A 22,995-nucleotide genomic window follows, 5' to 3' on the forward strand; every position below is an offset into this window, starting at 1 on the left:
CTGGATGGAGAAGCAGCTTCCTACACAAAGAGCCAATCAATTAAGGAGAAACCAAATAGGTCAGCAGTGAGGGTCATAACCTGGTCTTGAGCCAGGGACACCTCTTCATTGTAACTTTAAAGGTGAGTAAATGAATCTTAGTTAAATCTTGATTTGGTGAACGAGTATCCGTTTTTAAAATCTTTATTTGGCAAATGAGGAATGCAGAAAAATTGCGTTATACTCCCAAGGTGCTAGGTGAGGGCATATTGCAGTACCATTGTACAGTGGTACCTCTACTTAAGAATGCCTCTACTTAAGAACTTTTCTAGATGAGAACCGGATGTTCAAGGTTTTTTTTGCTTCTACTTAAGAACCATTTTCTACATAGGAACCCAAGCCCAGAAAAATTTCCCAGGAAATTTGAGAGGGGCACGAAGGCCTGGCCAGTTTTCTGCTATTCCCCCTTTAATCCTGGCCATCTGGGTGCTTAAAAAAATTAATTTTTTTAAAAAAAGGAGGTCTTTGGCTGTCCAGAGCGAACGAAGCATTTTCCTTTCTCTGGGCGCTTGAACAGTGTTGTGGTTGGCTCTGGCTCAGCTCCTGCCCCAGGGAATGGGGAGGTGGATGCAGGGGAAAATTCAACATGTCACAGGCCTGTGTTATTGCCGACAGAATCAGATCAGAGTTTAGTTTCCTCGGACGAAGAAGAAGGTGGGAGTGACTCGGCAGAGGAGGGCTTGGCACACAGCCAAGGCAGTCAATCTTCCTTATCTTCTATAGCTTCAGATGATGACATTTTGGACCCACGCAAGCGCAGAATTATGCGTAGAAGAGACCAAGTAAGAACATATTACAGGAGATAAGGGAGGCCACCTATGTTTGGGTGGGGCTCCAGTAATTAGGGCTGCTGCTATAAATAGCAGCATGTGGGTTTGGCCATTGTGGAAGAATATCTGTTGCAGTTTCGTCAGGAATCTTGTGTGCTGGACTTTGTTGCTTTTTCACGCCTTTGAAACCAAAGCGGAGGAACGTGTATGTGTCGCACTTCTTCCTTGGAATAAGAAGGGGTGTGAAGTTTCTTCACAGCTGCTAGCTAAGTACTTAATGACTGCTTAAGGGACATTGTACAGACTACCGGGTTGTTTTGGGAAGAGTGTTCTTTGCAATACAAAAAGAGTGCTTAGTTCATTTTGACTTTTGTGATAAAGAACATTGTTTTGAATTTTCAAACGTGTGTGTGTCTGAAATTTGTATCCTTGAATTTTTTTGGAGGCTCCTATCAGAGAGCCCGGCAGAACAAACAGGGAAGCTGTTTTCATCCTCACCAGGTATTGAATTATGGGTGTGGGCAGATGGCTGAGAGTGCTGAACACCTCCACTCAAGGCTCAGGCCCAGCCCAGCATTGCTGTCACTCAGGGCTGCTTTGCATGGCTGGGCTCAGGCTTCCAAGAATGGCTGTAGCTTTGCATCCCATTTTAGTGAGTGGCTCCCCAATTTATGGATGGCCTCTGCTTGTCTTCTCCCCCTCTTGAGATGCCCCACAGGACTATTGCCTGCAACTCCTCCCCCCTTAAAGACCTCCAAAATCACTTGTGATTGCAACCAGGAGTGTGGGATGGCGGTTGTGGAGTGAATTGCTTCTGTGATCCCTCCTCTAACCACTGTGTCCTGGTTCCGACTAAGGATCCCAAAGGATTCAATTGAGATTTTAGTCTTCCTCAAAGAAGTGATTTATTGAGTACATCAATTGGGTACACGTGAACTTCAAACAAGCTTTAGCTGTTTCCCACACATTCAGCATAATTAAACGTTAGGGATCCCCCCACCCCTAATGTTACAGGTCACATTGCTCAATTACAGGAGGTGGACAAAAATATGGAAACACCTTGCAGCTCTTCCATGGAATCCAGATTTGTGAAGCTCCCTTCAAACAGTTTTGTGGAAACTGGGTTCTGTACATGTCTATTGAGCTCTGCAGTGATTTTAGGAGCTGCGGTCTTGCGATCCACTCTAACAATTCGCTTTAGAGTCCGACGGTCTCTCTCAGAAAACTTCGACTTTTGACCAGACCTGTGCTTGGCTGAGGACATTTTCCCTTCTCTTTCAAAAGCAGTCATTACTTTTGAGACATGACCTCTTGAAACGCCAAACATTCAGGCACTTTCTGTTACACTAGCACCTGCCATTCAAGCACCAACAATTTGGCCTCTTTGAAAGTCTGAGCGGTCTGCCATTTCTAGAAGGTTATAACCAATTTCCTTAAATTTCTGTTTTAAAAAAAGGTAGTTTAAAAAAACATGTCAAACAACAGAATAAAAAAACATTAAAATATGTCAAGTTTTGATTGATTTGAACATGTTCAAACATTATGATGCCAAAAAGTCAAGTGTTTCCATTTATTTGTCCACCCCCTGTATGTGTTTTTGCCTCTCCTGGCAACAAGTTCCATTCTCCTGCTGGCACCTGTTGAGAATGACCTTGGTTCCTATGAGATAGCAGGTTGTTTTGGCTAGATTGCATTCCATTCTTCTCCCCGCTCCATGAGCTGTGTGGCAACTGCAGAAACAGAAGATGGCTGCGGCAGGCTCGATCCATTTCACAGCTGACACATTGCTTCATTGAAGGAGCGAGATTCCAGTCCCAAGCATGGTCATATGTTGAGGACATCTCTTTTATCAATTTTTCCCCTACTCTGGGAAGAGGGCCAGTTTGGAAGACCCCTGTTCTGTCGGGCTCTCTGGTAGACGTCTCCCAAAAATTCACAGGTACAAATTTCAGACACACACACACACGTTTGAAAATTCAAAACAATGTTCTTTATAATGAAAATTCACTTAAACTAAGCCCTCTTTTGGTATAGCAAAGAGCACTCGTCTCCAAACAAACTGGTAATTTGTACAAGTCCCTTATCAGTCCTGTGATACTTAGCTTGCAGCTGTGAGGCAATTCAAAGTCCTTCTTTCACAAAGTGAAACACACTTTGCCCTGGTTTAGTTTCAAAGCGGAGGAAAAATCAGCACACAAAAGGTCCAAGTCAGTAAAGCAGTCACGAAATACAATGATCAGATAATCCTCCACAATGGCCAAACCCACAGGCTGCTATTTATAGCAGCCTCACTAATTACTACAGCCCCACCCAAACACAGGTGGCCTCATTTTCTTTGATAATAATCTCTCAGTTGTTGTTGCCTATGCATCGCTCTCCGCATGCGTGGCTGTATCATTAACTCTTGTTCCGAATCCAAGGAGGAGCTAGATAATTGATCTCCTTCTGAGCTGTCTGCCACACTCTCCTCCCTATCACTCATGTCTTCTTGGTCAGAGGAGCCTTCATCATCAGATTCCACCGGGGCCAAAACAGGCCTGCAGCATGTGGATGTCTTCCCAACATCCACAGTCCTTGGGTCAGGAGCTGGGCCAGAGCTAACCACAACAACCCCCAAGGGTTCTTCCAGTCTGCCAAGGCTATTATTTCATGATTCTGTGTCTCAATATATATATCATTCTTCACTTCTTTCTCCTTCCAACAGGAGGTAAAAGATTGTAGCCAATTATTTACTTGCAAGCCAACTATCAACAGATAATAGAACTTCAACATAAGGCAGCCATAAAGCATGGATCCTGGGAAAGTTTTGGATCCCCCGTCAGATGCAAGCATCCCTCCGAAGAACCACGGAAGAACCCATGAATGCTCAGAGTGTGGGAAATCCTTTGCTCGCAGGTCCCTCCTTTCGACCCACAGGAAGGACCATGTGGGAAGTGGACCCAGTCAAGGTTTTCAGGCTGGGAAATCTGGGAAAAACTCCAAAGATCTCAGAAGGCCCCCAACACTTAAAGCCTATAAGTGTGAGGAATGTGACTCATGCTTTAGTCAAAGGTCAGGCCTTCTTAAACATCAGAAAATCCACACTGGAGAGAAACCCTATCAATGTCTGGAATGTGGGAAATTTTTCCGTGAAAAAGCCACTCTCGGAAGGCATCAGGGAATCCACACAGGCGAGAAACCTTACAAGTGTTGGGAATGTGGGAAGGGCTTTTCTTGCAATTCAGGTCTTTGGCACCATGCTAAGATCCATGCAGGGATCAAATCTTACAAATGCTTTGATTGTGGAAAGTGTTTTATCCGGAGTTCATCTCTTCAGCTTCATTGGAAAACACACACAGGGGAGAAAAACGAAAAGTGCCTCGAATGTGGGAAATGTTTTACCCGGAAATCAAACCTTGTGATACACCAGAGACGTCACGTTGGAGAGAAACCCTATGAATGCACAGATTGTGAGAGAAGGTTTGTGAGTTCTTCTGAGCTCCGGAAGCACCAGAGGTGGCACAAAAAACCCCATGAATGTGGGGAGTGTGGGAAAAGTTTTGCTACACAAACAGATGTTAAGAATCACGAGAGAATCCACACGGGAGAGAAGCCATTCAAATGTGAGGAGTGTGGGAAATGCTTTCCCCAAAAAATATATCTTGGAAAGCATCAGAGGGTCCACACAGGAGAGAAGCCACACAGCTGCCTAGAGTGTGGAAAGTCTTTTGCATCAAAGGATGGCCTTTGGATTCATCACAAAACCCACACAGGGGAGAAGCCATATCAATGCATCGACTGTGGGAGGTTTTATAGTCAGAAATCAACCCTTCAAGAGCATATAAAAATTCACACGGGGGAAAAAAACTACAAATGTTTCGACTGTGGGAAACAATTTGCTCATTCCTCTTCCCTTAGATATCACTGCTGGATCCACACAGGAGAGAAACCTCACAAATGCTCAGAGTGTGAGAAAAGTTTTTCACGGAAAGGTTCTCTTGTGATGCATCAGCGAATCCACACAGGAGAAAAACCATATAAATGTCTGGAGTGTGGGAAATGTTTTGCCCAATCTTCCGCACTTTGCAGGCACTCCCGAAATCACGCAGGAGAGTAGCTTTACAAGTGCACAAATCTTTTCATAGTACAGTGGTACCTCTACTTAATGTTCTGTCGAGCTCTCTGGTAGAATCCTCCCAAAAATTCACAGGTACAAATTTCAGACACACACACGTTTGAAAATTCAAAACAATGTTCTTTATAATGAAACTTCACTTAAACCAAGCCCTCTTTTGGGATAGCGAAGAGCACTCGTCTCCAAACAAACTGGTAATTTGTACAAGTCCCTTATCAGTTCAGTGATACTTAGCTTGCAGCTGTGAGGCAATTCACAGTCCTTTTTTCACAAAGTGAAACACACTTTGCCCTGGTTTAGTTTCAAAGCGGGGAAAAATCAGCACACAAAAGGTCCAAGTCAGTAAAGCAGTCACGAAACACAACGATCAGATAATCCTCCACAATGGCCAAACCCACAGGATGCTATTTATAGCAGCCTCACTAATTACCACAGCCCCACCCAACCACAGGTGGCCTCATTTTCTTTGATAATAATCTCTCAGTTGTTGTTGCCTATGCATCGCTCTCTGCATGCGTGGCTGTGTCATTAACTCTTGTTCTGAATCCAAGGAGGAGCTAGATAATTGATCTCCTTCTGAGCTGTCTGCCACACTCTCCTCCTCCCTGTCACTCATGTCTTCTTGGTCAGAGGAGCCTTCATCAGCAGATTCCACCGGGGTCAAAAGAGGCCTGCAGCATGTGGATGTCTCCCCCACATCCACAGTCCTTGGGGCAGGAGCTGGGCCAGAGCTAACCACAACATTTAAGAACTTAATTCGTTCCGTGACCAGGTTCTTAAGTAGAAAAGTTCTTAAGTAGAAGCAATTTTTCCCATAGGAATCAATGTAAATGCAAATAATGCGTGCAAACCCATTAGGAAAGAAATAAAAGCTTGGAATTTGGGCGGGAGGAGGAGGAGGAAGAAGAGGAGGAGGACAGTCGCTGCCGAAGGAAGAAGGTGAGGTGAGGGGGAAAAAAAAAATCCAAACCTTTAAGGCTAAAAAAAAAAAGAGGGACTCTGAAGCAGCGAGGAGGAGCACGCGCCTCCCATACATCCGGCACAAGGCTGCCTCCCATACACTGTGCCAGAGAGAGAAACCCAGGCAGGTGAGATGGGGGAACCTCCACTCCTTTGACTGAAAAGCGGCGGCTGCTGCTACCTGCTTCCTCTTCCTTCCCATGCTGAAGGGCTCCTCTCTCCTCTTGCTTGCTCGCTTTCTAGCCAGCGCCTTTCCTTCACTGTGGTGACTCCCCAGTTTGGCTGAATCCAAGTTGATCTGGCCCGGGCGAAGTGCCCCCTTTTGCCTTTTCGCACCCAGACGCTTTGGGAGGCAACCTCGTGCCAGGTGTATGGGAGGCAGCGCGAGGGAGTCACCACAGCGAAGTGGTTTACAGTATTCCCTCTCCAAGCGCCCAGAGAAAGGGAAACACTCCGTTTGCTCTGGGCTGCCAAAGCCTCCTTAAGCGCCCCCAAAAGGCTCCTCTGGCAGCTCAGGAAAGCCCAAGATGGCTGGGATTAAAGGGGGAAAGGCAGGAAACTGCCCGGGCCTTCGTGCTGCTCTCAAATTTCATGGGAATTTTTTCCAGGCTCGGGTTCTTAAGTAGAAAATGGTTCTTGAGAAGAGGCAAAAAAATCTTGAACACCCAGTTCTTATCTAGAAAAGTTCTTAAGTAGAGGTATTCTTAAGTAGAGGCACCACTGTAAATCAAAGCTTAAAAAGCACCCCGAAGTCCATAGCAGAGATAAATCTTTTCAGCTGTGCACAATATTGGGAGCCCTTTTTTTCAACACATCTTAATGTTTACCTTGAACTTTGCACAGTGACCGAAGGGAATATTGTACAATTATTTGGTGTGAGTAAAATGTTTTTCCTACTGAAGCAAAAACCCCTCTGAGAGTACAGTGATCCCTCGATTAGCACGGTCTCGATTAGTGCGAAATGCTACAACACGGTTTTTCAAAAAATATTAATTAAAAAATACTCCACGGTTTTTTTGCTATACCACGGTTTTTCCCACCCGATGACGTCATACGTCATCACCAAGAGTCACTTCTCTGTCTCTTTCTCTTTCTTTCCTGTCATTCTCTGCTTCAATCATTTTCTCATTTCTCTTTTTTTCTCCCCTTTTTTCTATCATTTCTCTCTCTCTTTCTTCCTCTCTCACACTCTCTTCCTCCCTTCTCTCTCCCCTCCTCCTGCAAGTAGAGGTCGTGTGTGTTACCGGGAGCTGGAGGTGGCGTGGGGCCGGACACTAGGTGCTGGGGGGGACAAAGGAGTGAACGTAGCTACTGCCTCTCAGCTGCAGAGCCGAATGGGGGCGGAGGCAACAGCGGAGCCCGGCGCTGGGGCCATGCGAGGCTGTTCATCCAGGGGGGCGTGGACTGGCAAGTCGCCCTCCTTTCTCTCTCTTATACCACACCGGTAACAGGGAGAGAAAGAGAGAGAGCGGAGGGCACCTTGCCGGTCCACGCCCCCCTAGATGAGCGGCTCCGCATGGCCCCAGCGCCGCCCAGGCAAAGGGGAAACCCCAAGATCGCTTGCCGCTTGCCATATTGCAGCGAAGGAGGCAAAGCAAGGCTCCAAGCTGCAATACGGCAAGCGGCAAGCGATCTTGGGGTTTCCCCTTTGCCTGGGCGGCGGGAAGACCCAGGGAAGGTTCCTTCAGCCGCCCAACACCTGATCCGCTCTGCAGCGCGGCAGCAGCGAGGAGCCGAAGATGGGGTTTCCCCTTTGCCTGGGCAACGGGGAAACCCCATCTTCGGCTCCTCGCTGCTTCCGCGCTGCGGAGCAGATCAGCTGTTGGGCGGCCGAAGGAACCTTCCCTTGGTCTTCCCCGCCGCCCACACGCAAACTCCACCATCTGCGCATGTGCGGCCATGAAAAAAATGGCACGCATGCGCAGATGGTGTTTTTACTTCCGCACCACTATAACGCGGAAATCGATTAGCGCGGGAGGTCTTGGAACGTAACCCCCGCGCTAATCGAGGGATCACTGTATACAATGAGGCAAATGGGGGTAAATGCTGGCAGTGTGAGAAGTCGCATTATAAGTGATTATGGAGTGATAAAACAAAATAGTTATGAGTATCTGGTGAGTAGCCAGGGGTGGGCTGCTGCCTGGGCGAGGGGGACGACACTCAATGGGATAGTGAAAATGGAGCTCCACCCCAGGAAATTTGAGAGCGGCACAAAGGCCCAGCCAGTTTCCTACCATTCCCCCCCTTTAATCCTTTAATGGAGACCTCACTTACAGAAAGATATTGACAAAATTGAACGGGTCCAAAGACGGGCTACAAGAATAGTGGAAGGTCTTAAGCATAAAACGTATCAGGAAAGACTTAATGAACTCAATCTGTATAGTCTGGAGGACAGAAGGAAAAGGAGGGACATGATCAAAACATTTAAATGTGTTAAAGGGTTAAATAAGGTTCTGGAGGGAAGTGTTTTTAATAGGAAAGTGAACAGAAGAACAAGGGGACACAATCTGAAGTTAGTTGGGGGAAAGATCAAAAGCAACATGAGAAAATATTATTTTACTGAAAGAGTAGTAGATCCTTGGAACAAACTTCCAGCAGACGTGGTTGGTAAATCCACAGTAACTGAATTTAAACATGCCTAGGATAAACATAGATCCATCCTAAGATAAAATACAAAAAATAGTATAAGGGCAGACTAGATGGATCATGAGGTCTTTTTCTGCTGTCAGTCTTCTATGTTTCTATGTAATCCCAGCCATCTGGGCTGCCAGAGGAGCCTTTTGGTGGTGCTTAAGGAGGCTGTGGCAGTCCAGAGCGAATGAAGCATTTTCCTTATTTTGGGCGCTTGGACAGTGTTCTGTCGAGCTCTCTGGTAGACTCCTCCCAAAAATTCACAGGTACAAATTTCAGACACACACACGTTTGAAAATTCAAAACAATGTTCTTTATAATGAAAATTCACTTAAACCAAGCCCTCTTTTGGTATAGCAAAGAGCACTCGTCTCCAAACAAACTGGTAATTTGTACAAGTCCCTTATCAGTTCTGTGATACTTAGCTTGCAGCTGTGAGGCAATTCACAGTCCTTCTTTCACAAAGTGAAACACACTTTGCTCTGGTTTAGTTTCAAAGCAGGGAAAAATCAGCACACAAAAGGTCAAAGTCAGTAAAGCAGTCACGAAACACAATGATCAGATAATCCTCCACAATGGCCAAACCCTCAGGCTGCTATTTATAGCAGCCTCACTAATTACCACAGCCCCACTCAACCACAGGTGGCTTCATTTTCTTTGATAATATTCTCTCAGTTGTTGCCTATGCATCGCTCCCTGCATGCGTGGCTGTATCATTAACTCTTGTTCCGAATCCAAGGAGGAGCTAGATAATTGATCTCCTTCTGAGCTGTCTGCCACACTCTCCTCCTCCCTGTCACTCATGTCTTCTTGGTCAGAGGAGCCTTCATCTGCAGATTCCACCGGGGGAGGGGGGGCAAAACAGGCCTGCAGCATGTGGATGTCTCCCCCACATCCACAGTCCTTGGGGCAGGAGCTGTGCCAGAGCTAACCACAACACCCAGAGCACCCAATTCACATTGAAAGACATTGAAAGAAAATGCAGGGCGTCCTGCATAAGTCACACCCACAATGTGATAGTAAAAATTTTGCTAGCCCTTCACTGGGAGTAGCTGTAATATTTTGCAGGGTACAGGAAGCCCTTGACCTATGACTACAATTTAGAGTGGATTTCCAGTCTGAACCAGGTATTTCTATTCAATTTAACTAGACTTTGTTGATCCATGAGCAGACGTAAAAATTTAGAGAGGAGAGAATGGGACGAAAAGTGGGAATAAATCCAGTGGTTTATTTACTGTTGAAGTTTTGATATTGATTCTTCTGGCTGTGGATGAAGAGGGAAAGTTTTCTTTTTCCCATTATATTTTTGGAAGAAATGTTTCTCCTTTTTCCATTGTGTTTTTTATATATTCACATAAAAATATTTCTACTGTCTTTCTGTGCGTATAATCCCTCATAAAAGTATTTTTTTTATTTATTATTTAGATTTGTATGCCGCCCCTCTCCGAAGACTCGGGGCGGCTCACAACAAAATAGAACAAATCATAAATAATCAGAAAACTTTAAAATTTATACCAGATTTAAAAGTAATCAAGCCTTTTTCAGGAGATGGTCTGGGTGGCTCAAAGGAGGCAAGATGGCAGTCAGGTTGTGCCATTCTGTGCAGCCAAAGTGGCTCTTGGACTCCCCTAGATTAGGAAATAGGCTTTTGGGAGAAGGAAGAGGAGGAAGGAAGGGAGTCCAGGGCCCATGGTTCCCAGCAGCTACCAGAGGGTGGAGAGGTGTTTCTTAGAAGAGGGGTGGGAGACCTGATGCAAGCGGCCCCCTAAAGGAGAGATGGAGAACTGTCGGTCACAGCGAGATCCACCCTTGAAGGGCTGCTTCTCGATTCCCTTACCTTCCCCCACCCCCACAAGAGGGGGAGGAGGGTCACTGCCCCTTGAGGCTGCAGCTTACGCCCCCCTTCAGCTGAAGATCTGCGAGGAGGGGAGACGCCTTAAACATGATCTAAGTATTGCCTACAAGATCATATGCTGCAATGTCCTGCCTATCAGAGACTACTTCAGCTTCAACCACAACAACACAAGAGCACACAACAGATTCAAGCATAATATTTACCGCTCCAAACTTGACTGTAAAAAATACGACTTTAGTAATCGAGTTGTCGAAGCGTGGAACTCATTACCGAATTCCGTAGTATCCTCCCCTAACCCCAAACATTTTACCCTTAGACTATCCACGGTTGACCTCTCCAGATTCCTAAGAGGTCAGTAAGGGGCGTACTTAAGCGCACTAGAGTGCCTTCCGTCCCCTGTCCTATAGTCTCTCCTATATCTCGTATTTCTTCTCTACTGAATCCTCTATAAGCTTCATTGTGTATTATTGTGTACTTAATCAATCAATCAATCAATCAATCAATGGCTGAATCCTTAGGGCAGGAGACAAGCCGAGTCCAAAGACCTCCTTAAGTGAGCAGCCCCACCTCACCCTCCAAGCGCACCTTGGCTGCATTTTGGCGCATTGAGGGCCTCCCTATGCATGCGCACACTCCTGGCCCTGCCACAGCCAGCCAGGGGGTGCAAGAGGGGGAGGAGGGTCACCCAGAGAGAAGTCTCGGCCAGAGGTGGCTGTGCTCCACCAGCGCCAGAGAATCAGTCCTGGCTGCTTCTCCATTCACGCCCTCGTCCTTCCCTTCTCAGCCCAGGTGATGGAGGGGAGGGCCGGGCCATCTAGTGGTGGGACAAGGAACCACAGCAGGGAGCCCAAAGAGCCTCTTGCAGCTCCGGAGCCCTGGTTGCCGACCCCTGATCCAGGTCACAGTTGTCCCTAAGATGGTTTTCCAAAAGGCATCTGGGCTTTTGGTGCTGAATGAGGGTGCAAAGGGGCTTGGGGCCTTCCTAAGGCTGCTGAAAATACCCTGTTGTAGACATGAGGTTGGGAGGGGTCTTTTTCACCCTCCTGTTGTGGGAGGGCTGCTCATTTTGGCAAAGATGGCCGCTCTTGTCCCCTCTTCCCATCCAGGGCTCCGCTCTGTCCAGGAGGTGGATGTGGATGTCCTCGAAAGAGCCACCCAGGTCTTCTTCGTATACAAACCAGATATCAGCTTCAACTACTCGCCACAGCCACACAATGACAAGTGCGTGGCAGCTAGAGCAGGGACCTTCCTGGGTGTGGATGAGAGGCAGCCTGCTATTGGTTCACTGATAGCGGTTGGGATGAATCCTAGAAGGTGATTGGGCAGTGAGCGTTCCATGGGCCTCCACTCTTCCTGTCGCTGATAGCTGGAGGGATTCTGAGGGGAATGTTTATGTTCGGATGGAGACGGCTGGCAGTGGGCTGGATAATGGCATCTGCGGGCCGTATCCGGTATGCGGGCCGTAGTTTGGGGACCCATGTTTAATTTTCCCATGGCACACCTGACCATGTCTCACGGCACACTAGTGTACCGTGGCACACTGGTTGAAAGACACTGGACTAGAGCATCCGGGTACCAGGCGCCACTGGGGAACCAGGTGTCCGGATAGAGGCTCACAGGGGGAGGGAAGATGCCAGAAGCCCCCCTGAAGCAGCCAATAAGAGTCTGGCAGATCCCAGCTTCTGAGCATTATGTCCACATGGATGCAGTTTTTATGTTTACATAAATCCATATCTGTGTTTGTCAACCTTCACAATCTTAAGCTCTGTGGATTTCCACTCCCAGAATTCCCCAGCCATTATGAATTCTGGGACCTGAAATCCCTCCCATCTTAAAAGATGACCATTCCTAATCAGCATCCTGTATGGCCTAGTGGTTAAAGGCTCTGCATTAGGAAGCCTCAGGCTCTGGGTTCCAGTCCCGGTTTGGCCATGAAAGGCAGGCGGGAGACCTTGGGCCACTCACTCTCTCAACATAAGAGGGCTTTTGTGAGGCAAATAAGGAAAGGAAGAGGATGGGGATATATTCACTGCCTTGAGTTCTTGTAAGACTAATAAAGGCAGATATCAATAAATACAAATAAAAAATCATTTCCCATTTTCAAGTGGCTTGGCTGCCTGTTTTCCCTCTTGTGTCGTGTTGTCTCCATGGGAACAAGAATGCGATCTGAGACATTCCTCTTTCCTTTCTTGGGCTCTCCGGGGATGAAGAAATCCCGCTTGCAGCCTGCAGAGGGCGACATCCTTCTTCCCATGGGCAGCGGAACCCTCCACACCAACCCCCATCAGAAAGAACAGAGGAGCTTTCCGAGCACGTGGTCCTGGCTGGGGGGGGGAGACTAAAGGGGTGGGGCGGAGGGGGAAGAAGAGGGGGCGGGAAAGGGGCGGGGCAGCATGGTGGGAGCGGAGATCGAGAGGAGAGCAGAAGCCCCGCCCTCGCCTCTCCCCTCCCACTCTGCATTTCCGCTTCCCTCCGTGAATGTCGCTCAGGAGATCTTCTCCCCGCCAGCAGGAAGGGAGCTGCAGATCCCCCTTTGGGTTTGCCGGGTTTTCCTCGAGGAGATCAAGAGCTCTGGCGTTGCCTGCAGGGAGTAAGTGGATCCCTCCCTTCCCTCCAGGGGGGCAAAGGGGGCTCCTCGCTGGCCAGAGATCGGGGGGGGGGCTTCAAGTGGATCCAGGAAGGAGGTTTGGGGGGAGTTTATTCCAGAAGGTCTCTCTGTGGTCCGTCAGAGCAGGAGATTGCCAAGCATGCAGATCCCTCACGTTCATTTGGGAAAAGTGGAGTTCAGGGAGCTTTAAAACGTTTGTGCAGATTCATAACAGAGTGACCTCCTTGCAGTGGGAAGGGGAGGGTTTGGGGTGGGGGTTAAGAAAAGATTTAAATTAACTGGATTTTCATTTTTTTCTTAACACCCAAGAGATCCTTTTTCTTTGAGCTGCATCTAAAAGGCCAACAATGAAATCTTTTTAATATTATTTTTTATTAGAAAAAGAGAGAGTTTTATATACAAATATGCATTACATACAAAAGTAAACATATGACATTAAAAATAAGAGAGAAAACCTTGCTCTCTCTTAACTCAGTGGTTTTAACTTATACATTCCTAAATTTTTCATTAGCCTATATACCTTTTCCTTTTATTTTGTTGTGAGCCGCCCCGAGTCTTCGGAGAGGGGCGGCATACAAATCCAAATAATAAATAAATAAATAAATATTTCCATTCTTTTATAATAAGTGTTATTAATTATAATAAGTTGTATTACTATCAAAGAGTTAATTATTAGTAATGAATGAAATTCATTCTTAATCAAATTAATATATCTTTTAATGGAATCTTTTAATGCTAATGTTTACTTTGCTTCTATTTTAAAAAGATGGGTAGAATTTCCAAGCTTTATATTTCCTTGTTTTGCCCAGAAGAGGCTGTGATGTGAGAGCTCCTACTTGCTTGTTTTTTTCCAAAGCACAAAGGAAATTTTGAGGGGGGTCTTGGGAGGAGCTGCTGGAAGAAGCTGATGATCAGAAGTCTCACTTGAATAATTGTAAATAAATTCATGAAAAGCCTAACTGGAATCTTTGTGGCCTTACAGCCTCCAAAAAAAGCAGGAAATTGCAGCCCTTTCCACACACACTCTGCCCCATCTGGTCTCTCTCATCTTCCACTGAATTTTCCTCCACACAACTATGCTTTGGTCTCTGTTGGACTTCAGCCTGCTTGTTTTTTCCGTTTTTGTCTTATTAAGATATTTTTGAATTATGATTCAATCTTCATTATTTTATATCCTCATCAAATAATCCTATTTATTCCTCCCCCTTCCACTTCATTTACAGATCATGTTCAATGTCACTGTCTGCATCTGAGCCTTTTTCATTTCTCTTTGCAGGAGAGCAGTGAGGATGTGGCCGTGATCTTCACAGAGGAGAAAGAGACGTTCCTAGATTGGGATCCACCAACCTTTGGCCAGGAAGGAGAAGCAGCTTCCTGTACAAAGAGCCAATTGGTTAAGGAAACACCAAATTGATCGTCAGTGAGGGTCATACCTGGCATTGAGGCAGAGGCCTCTTCATTATAATTTTGAAGGTGAGTAAAGAACAAGCACCCATTTTTTAAATCTTTAATTGACAAGTGAGCAATGCAGAAAAATTAGGTTTTGCTCCCAGGGTGTTGGGTAAGGGCATAATGTCCCAGTACACCTCTTTTAACAGGGACAGGGGTAGATACGGTGCTTCCTATTTTAGAAACATAGAAGACTGACGGCAGAAAAAGACCTCATGGTCCATCTAGTCTGCCCTTATACTATTTCCTGTATTTTTATCTTAGGATGGATATATGTTTATCCCAGGCATGTTTAAATTCAGTTACAGTGGATTTACCAACCACGTCTGCTGGAAGTTTGTTCCAAGGATCTACTATGCTTTCAGTAACATAATATTTTCTCATGTTGCTTTTGATCTTTCCCCCAACTAACTTCAGATTGTGTCCCCTTGTTCTTGTGTTCACTTTCCTATTAAAAACACTTCCCTCCTGGACCTTATTTAACCCTTTGACATATTTAAATGTTTCGATCATGTCCCCCCTTTCCCTTCTGTCCTCCAGACTATACAGATTGAGTTCATTAAGTCTTTCCTGATACGTTTTATGCTTAAGACCTTCCACCATTCTTGTAGCCCGTCTTTGGACCCATTCAATTTTGTCAATATCTTTTTGTAGGTGAGGTCTCCAGAACTGAACACAGTATTCCAAATGTGGTCTCACCCGCGCTCTACAGTGATCCCTCGATTTTCGCGATCTCGTTCTTCGCGAAACACTATATCGAGATTTTTCCCACCCGATGACGTCACTCTCTTCCTTCCTTTCTCAGCTTTCTTTCTCTCTCTCTTTCTCTATCTTGCTTCTTCCTCTCTCACACTCTCTTCCTCCCTCTCTCATCTCTTTCTTTCCTTCTCTCTCTTTATCTCTCCCCCTCTCCCCCTCGCGGGCGGGCGAGCGGGGGCATCAGCGAGGAAGACCCAGGGAAGGTTCCTTCGGCCGCCCAGCAGCTGATCTGCTCGGCAGCGCAGCGAGGAGCCGAATCGGGGTTTCCCCTTTGCGTGGGCGGCGGGGAAACCCTGATCTTCGTCTGCTCGCTGCTGCTGCCCAGCAGCTGATCTGCTCGGCAGCGCAGCAGCAGCGAGCAGACGAAGATCAGGGTTTCCCCGCCGCCCACGCAAAGGGGAAACCCCGATCTTCGTCTGCTCGCTGCTGCTGCGCTGCCGAGCAGATCAGCTCCTGGGCGGCCGAAGGAACCTTCCCTGGGTCTTCCCCGCCGCCCACGCAAACTCCACCATCTGCGCATGCGCGGCCATGGAAAAAAAGGGCGCGCATGCGCAGATGGTGTTTTTACTTCCGCAACCCTACATCGCGAAAAATCGATTATCGTGAGGGGTCTTGGAACGGAACCCTCGCGATAATCAAGGGATCACTGTATATAGCGGGATCACAATCTCCCTCTTCCTGCTTGTTATACCTCTAGCTATGCAGCCAAGCATCCTACTTGCTTTTCCTACTGCCCGACCACACGGCTCACCCATTTTGAGACTGTCAGAAATCACTACCCCTAAATCTTTCTCTTCTGAAGTTTTTGCTAACACAGAACTGCCAATACAATACTCAGATTGAGGATTCCTTTTCCCCAAGTGCATTATTTTACATTGGAAACATTAAACTGCAGTTTACATTGCTTTGACCATTTATCTAGTAAAGTTAAATCATTTACCATATTACAGACCCCTCCAGGAATATCAACCCTATTGCACACTTTAGAGTCATCGGCAAATAGGCAAACCTTCCCCACCAAAGTTCCATTGAGGACTGTACATTGAATGTGGTTGGGTAGCCAGTTACGAGTCCATTAGGTGGTGATGCTATCCCACAATTTGTTTATCTTGCCGAGAACTAGTTGTGGTCTGCTTTGTCACATGCTGTCAGTCCGAAGCCTTCATGTGAAGTTAGAGAGTTCGGCCTGTCGCAGCATAAGGATGGATGGGAAAGGAAAATTACTAGACACAACCAAAGATTCCTTTCTCCAAGCCAAGGTCTCCGTTTGTTCTACCTCAATTGAAGAGAAGTTGATAAACCCCTGCACACGGACTGGCTCTCATGATGAACTTGTGGGTGTGGGGGATGTAAGATGAACCTTAATCTAGGTGGGATTCTGGGAACTATTCAGAATCGGAATGCCTATGGTGTAGCCAACATGGTTCTATTAATAAATCGAGCTCTGATTGAGAGAATTGGACTGGGACTTGATTTATTTCTCAGGTGCTATTTGGAATGCTGACAACAAATTCTGATTCTGAATAGTTCCCAGAATCTCACCTAGGTAAATAATTATAATTATAATAGAGAGCCGGGGTGGCGCAGAGGGTAGAGTGCTGTACTGCAGGCCACTGAAGCTGATTGTAGATCTGAAGGTCAGCGGTTCAAACCTCATCACCGACTCAAGGTTGACTCAGCCTTCCATCCTTCCGAGGTGGGTAAAATGAGGACCCAGATTATGGGGGCAATAGCCTAGCTGTGTTAAAAAGTGTTATTGCTAACATGTTGTAAGCCACCCTGAGTCTAAGGAGAAAGGCGGCATAAAAATCGAATAAATAAAATAAATAATTTATTAGATTTGTATGCCGCTGAGGGCATAATCTTTCCATTGAGGATTATACGCTGGTTGGGCAGCCAGTTATGAATCCATCAGGTGGTGATTTTATGCTGCAATTTGTTTATCTTGTCAAGAACTAGGTTGTGGTCGACTTTGTCACATGCCTTACTGAAGCCCACATATACTATGTCCACAGCATTGTAGTCGCTTTGTCAAAGAATGTGGTAATGTTTTCTGTCGTGCCCCCTTTTTACTTTATTTTTATAAAATATACACAAAGTATCACGAGGAAGTCAAGAAGTCTTGGTGGGATGGAGTTCATATGTGGAAAAATGAGTAGAAGCAGGAAAAAGGGATAAGAATCAGAAATGGGATGAATGTGTTTTTAAAAGCTCCATTTCCAGGCAATGCATATACCTTGAAAACATATCCATAGCATACATAGTTACATAATTTTGGCTGATCTCTTTTATTTTCACATCAACACTTCTGTCATATTAATAGATTATCAGTCTGTGTTCATGTTTCCCTTTCTCACTCCCCTCCCACTCTCTCCATTTCTCCTATCTTCCTTCTTCTCTCCTTCTCTCCTTCCTTCCTTCCTTCCTTCCTTCTTCTCTCCACCCCACCTCTACCTTTCTCCAACTACTTCCTCTTTCTCCCGCTAAACCTTCCCTTGAGTGATTTCGGTTCTACGTTTTATATTAAATAGGCTGACAATATATTACTAAATAATAAGAAATAAGAAATGGGTTGTTTACATTAGCCTGAAATCTTTTTCCTTCTCTTTTGCTTATGCGATGCCTTAGTTTCATTTCGTTTATTTTATTTTATTTTAGATTAGTTTAGATTAGTTATTTTATCATCATTGCAGCTCGTACAACAACTATTTCCTGCACCTCCCCCCACTTAAGGAATTCCAAGATCACTTGTGATTGCAACCAGGAGTGTGGAATGGCGGCTGCGGAGTGAAATGCTCCCGTGATCTTGCCTCTAACCACTGTGTCCTGATTTTGACTAATGATCCCAAAGGAGTCTACGGAGAGGGGTGGCATACAAATCTAATAAATAATAATAAAAATAAAAATAAATAATTCAGGACTCTGAGATTTTAAGCTTCCTCAAAGAACTGCTTTATTGAGTACATCATTTCTGCATGGAAATGAACTTAAAATGAACTCTAGAATTTCCCATGCATTCACCATAATTCAACGTTAGAGATCCCGCTTCCTCTAGGGTCACAGGTCACATTGCCCAATTATGTGTTCTTGCATCTCCTGGCAACAAGTTCCATTCTCCTGCTGGTCCCTGTTGAGAATGACCTTGGTTCCCATGAGATAGCTAGATTGTTTTGCCTAGATTGCATTCCATTCTTCTCCCCCCTCCTTGAGCTGTGTTGCAACTAGAGAAATGGAAGATGGCTGCAGCAGCCACCTTCCATTTCAAAATTGACACACTGCTTCACTGAACGATTGATGTTCCAGTCCACATCACTGTCATACTTTGAGGACATTTCTCTTATAAATTTAGGGACTTCATCACTTGGTGCCAGGTGTACTGAGCACCCTACCCTGGGAAGAGGGTCAGACTGAAAGACCCTCAAGGTCCCTGCCAAGGCTAAGATTTTATGATTCTGTATCTCTAAAGGAAATATAATTCTTCACTTCCTTCTCCTTCTAACAGGGGATAAAAGATTGTAACCAAAGATTTACCTGCAAACCATCTATCAACAGATAACAGAAATCAACACAAGGCAGCCACCACCAGAGGGGATGGAGCCTGGGAAACTCTTGGATCCCCCGTCAGATATTAGCAGCCCTCCGAAAAACCATGGAAGAACCCATGAATGCTCAGAGTGTGGGAAATCCTTTGCTCGCAGGTCCCTCTTTTTGACCCACAGGAAGGACCATGTGGGAAGTGGACCCAGTCAAGGTTTGGAGGCTGTGAAATCCTTCTCTGGGAAAAGCTCCAAAGATACCAGAAGGCCCCCAACACTAAAACCTTATAAGTGTGAGGAATGTGGCTTATGCTTTCGTCAAAACTCAAAACTTCTTAGACATCAGAAAATCCACACTGGAGAGAAACCTTATCATTGTCTGGAACGTGGGATATTTTTCCATGAAAAGGTCACTCTCAAAAAGCATGAGAGAATCCACACGGGAGACAAACCTTACAAGTGTTGGGAATGTGGGAAGAGCTTTTCTTGGAATTCAGGTCTTCGGCGCCATGCTAAGATTCATGCAGGAATCAAATCCTATAAATGCTTTGAGTGTGGAAAATGTTTTACCCGGAGTTCACATCTTCAGGAACATTGGAAAACACACACAGGGGAGAAAAATGAAAAGTGCCTCGAATGTGGGAAATGTTTTACCCATAAATCAACCCTGTTGCGACATCAGAGAATTCACACTGGAGAGAGACCCTATGAATGCACAGAGTGTGAGAGAAGATTTGTGAATTCCTCTGATCTTTGGAGACACCAGAGGTGGCACAAAGGAGAAAAACCCCATGAATGTGGGGAGTGTGGGAAAAGTTTTGTTACACGAAGAGATGTTAAGAACCACGAGAGAATCCACACGGGAGAGAAGCCATTCAAATGTGTGGAGTGTGGGAAATGCTTTTCCAAAAAATCAAATCTTGGAAAGCATCATAGGGTCCACACTGGAGAGAAGCCATACAGCTGCCTAGAGTGTGGAAAATGCTTTGGACAGAAGGAAAGCCTTTGGAGACATCACAAAACCCACACAGGGGAGAAACCCTATCAATGCATGGACTGTGGAAGATTTTATAGTGAGAAATCACAGCTTCGAGTGCATATAAAAATTCACACGGGGGAAAAAAACTACAAATGTTTAGAGTGTGGGAGAACATTTGCTCATTCATTTCACCTTAGACGTCACAGCCGAATCCACACAGGAGAGAAACCTCACAAATGCTCAGAGTGTGATAAATGTTTTTCACAAAAAGGTAATCTTTTGAAGCACCAAAGAATCCACACCAGGGACAAAAATGTCTGAAATGTGGAAAATGTTTTTTCCCAACCTTCAGCACTTTGCAGGCACACCAGAAATCACACAATAGAGCCAGCCACACAAGTGGGCAGAGTGTGAGAAACGTTGAAAGTTGAAAAAGTTAAACATGCGAAAGTCCAATGCAGTCCAATCTCTTCAACTGTGAACAATGTTAGGAGCCCATTTTTTTCAACACACCAAAGGGCCAAAGGGAAATCCTACAATTATTTGGTGTGACTAAATGTTTTTCCTACTGAAGCAAAAGAACTTCAGAGTGTACACAATGTGGCAAAAGGGTGTAAATGTTGGGAGCATGAGAATATTTTGCTCCCAAAGTTGCATTATAAATTTATCGGAGTGATTGCACAAAAGGGTTATATAGAAGACTGACAGCAGAAAAAGACCTCATGGTCCATCTAGTCTGCCCTTATACTATCTTTTGTATTTTATACTAGGATGGATTTATGTTTATCCCAGGCATGTTTAAATTCAGTTACTGTGGATTTACCAACCACGTCTGCTGGAAGTTTGTTCCAAGGATCTACTACTCTTTCAGTAAAATAATATTTTCTCATGTTGCTTTTGATCTTTCCCCCAACTAACGTCAGATTGTGCCCCCTTGTTCTTGTGTTATAATGTTTTGTAGAGTACAAGAAGTCATCCCATGCTTCTCTATCCCTCTTTTTTTGGGGGGGAGGGGTTCACAATAAGGATACCTACACCCATAATCCTGGGCTCTCCCAGCCCTTCGATTCCCACCTTCCCTGGATACCCCAAACTTTCCTTCTCCTCACCAATCTCCATCCCTGTCCCAGTCTCACCAGCACTCTATACAGCGGGATCACAATCTCCTTCTTCCTGCTTGGTATACCTCTAGCTATGCAGCCAAGCATCCTACTTCAATTCAATTCAATTTATTAGATTTGTATGCTGCCCCTCTCCGAAGACTACTTGCCTTCCCTACCGCCTGACCGCACTGCTCACCCATTTTGAGACTATCAGAAATCACTACCCCTAAATCCTTCTCTTCTGAAGTTTTTGCTAACAGAACAAAGGTAGGGGTCTCTTTGCCCCCGCCCCCCAAAATGGCAGGAAATATGAGAGAAGGGAAGAGAGCCCTCAGGAACTCTCTGCTTCTTTATCCCTCTTCCTTTGGGGGGGATTTGGGGAGGGGGTTCACAATAAGGATACCAAACCCATAATCCTGGGCTCTCCCAGCCCTTTGACTCCAATCCCACCAATCTCCATCTCCCCTCGCTTTCTTTGAAGGCCTTTTTTCTGTCTCCCTCCCAAATAGACTCCCTGTAACCCCCCCCCCCCAAGAGCATCTCAAAGGGAGGGGCCACAGCACCCCCCATTAAAGGGAAAGTTTGGAAACACAACCCAGAGCCCTGGATGCTGCCCCACAAGCGCCCCCAAAGAAAGACACAGATGCTCCCATCCCCGGATGCGCCATTGGTGGGTCTGGATTGGGGGGAGGGAGCAGAATTGAGAGTAGGAAGGAAAGCGCAAGGACCAATGAGAACCCTCCCCTCTGCAGCATCATCAGTGTCCGGGCAGAGTCTCCCTTGTCTTTCACCCCCTGGAGGAGAGAGAAGAGGAGAAGGGGGGGGGCGTTTAGTCTTTTGGGGGGGGGGGTTCCATGGCAGCCCCGGTGGAGAAGGTGGATTTCCTTAGGCCCTCCCCACCGATCAGGCCTGGAGTGGGGCTGCAGGGGGTGAGAAGAGAGGGGACCCAAAGCATCAAGGCAGCCCCCCAGCCTCTCCCTCCGGCTCCCCCTGAAGCCCCCACCCCAATGGGAAGTCGAGACTCTCGTATTTGGCGGCCCTACTTGTTCCATAAGCGAAACGGGAGGAAGTGCTTTGTGCAGAAACTTTCGGGAGGCAGAACAAGAAGGAAGGAGAAACTCTGGGGTGAGTTGGGAGGAGGAGGAGGGACCGGGGGGGAGGAACCTGGACGTGGTGTTCGCTGAAATGGGACAGAGCCCATCCTTGCATGGAGGGGGGGAGCCATAGGCGAGGAAAGGCAGCGGTGTGTGGGTGTAAAGGAGTTGAGTGAGGGGCGGAGGAGGTTCCGTTCTCAGTCCGATCCTGAAACTTCGCAGCCAAAGAAGAGCCCTCCTCCCTCGGGACGGTGGGCTTTCCTCTCCCTCCTGGCTCTTCCCCGCTTTCTCCCTCCAGGGATTCCCCGGGGCGCCTCCTCCAGACTGCTCCCTCCTGGCCCCGTGCCCAGCTGCCCTTCCAGGATCTCTGGATCCCTCAGATTGGAAGGGATCAGCTGGGGGGCTTCTTCCCGATCCTCCTCCTGGCGCTCCCCCAACCTGGTTTCTCCAGGTGACTTCAGATTCATTTCACTGGGAAGCGGAGGAGATTATTATTATTATTATTATTATTATTATTATTATTATTATTATTATTATTATTATTTCCCCACGTCGGGATCGTGAACCCCATGTGGGCAGATTGCCGAATTGGCCGCCTGCCTTGGAACCCCCAGCGGAGGGGATGATGGTTTCGGGGGAAGCAAGGGAAGAGGCGGCGAAACTGCACTTGGGCCACTGCAGGGATCCATCGGATGGGAAAGGCAGGGAAGGGTGGAGGGGGCGGAAGCAGCTGCCTTAAGACCCACTTCCGGGATCTCTGGATCCACCAGATCGGAAGGAATCAGCTGAGGGGGGCTTCTCTTTCCCCGCCCCGTCTCAGCCGCGGAGGGGAGTCCTGGCCGGCGCCCGACTTTCCCCCACCGAGAGAGAGCGAGAGAGCGGCTCTTCCTCCCGGAGGTTCCGCAGCCTACCCTCCCGGCCCTTTTCTCCAGCCTCGGCAGACGCCGGCAACCGCCACTCTCGGGCGGCCCCCGCGGAGCTTCCCTTCCCTTCCCGGATGCTGGAGCAGGAGGCCAGCAGGGCGCTCTGCGCATGGGCAGAGGCACTGCGGACGCCCCGCAGCCCCGGCTGGGAGGGGAAGGACCCGGGAGGGGCGGG

General features: G+C 46.8%; 2 protein-coding genes across 3 annotated transcripts in view; both read left to right on the forward strand.

Annotated features, from left to right (window-relative positions):
* The window catches only part of LOC139159832 (zinc finger protein 665-like), a 161,432-nt gene that overhangs the window by 57,682 nt on the left and 80,755 nt on the right, over nt 1-22,995 (forward strand). The gene's annotated exons all lie outside the window — the stretch shown is intronic.
* LOC139159843 (zinc finger protein 665-like) lies at nt 12,852-20,588 on the forward strand. The gene is made up of 3 exons (XM_070737266.1): nt 12,852-12,959; nt 14,254-14,450; nt 18,688-20,588. Exon 3 carries the CDS (start codon nt 18,777-18,779, stop codon nt 20,019-20,021), a length of 1,245 nt encoding a protein of 414 aa, XP_070593367.1. The 5' UTR covers nt 12,852-12,959; nt 14,254-14,450; nt 18,688-18,776; the 3' UTR covers nt 20,022-20,588.

This window comes from Erythrolamprus reginae, chromosome 2, assembly GCF_031021105.1.
Source record: "Erythrolamprus reginae isolate rEryReg1 chromosome 2, rEryReg1.hap1, whole genome shotgun sequence".
Classification (NCBI taxonomy): Eukaryota; Metazoa; Chordata; class Lepidosauria; order Squamata; family Dipsadidae; genus Erythrolamprus; species Erythrolamprus reginae.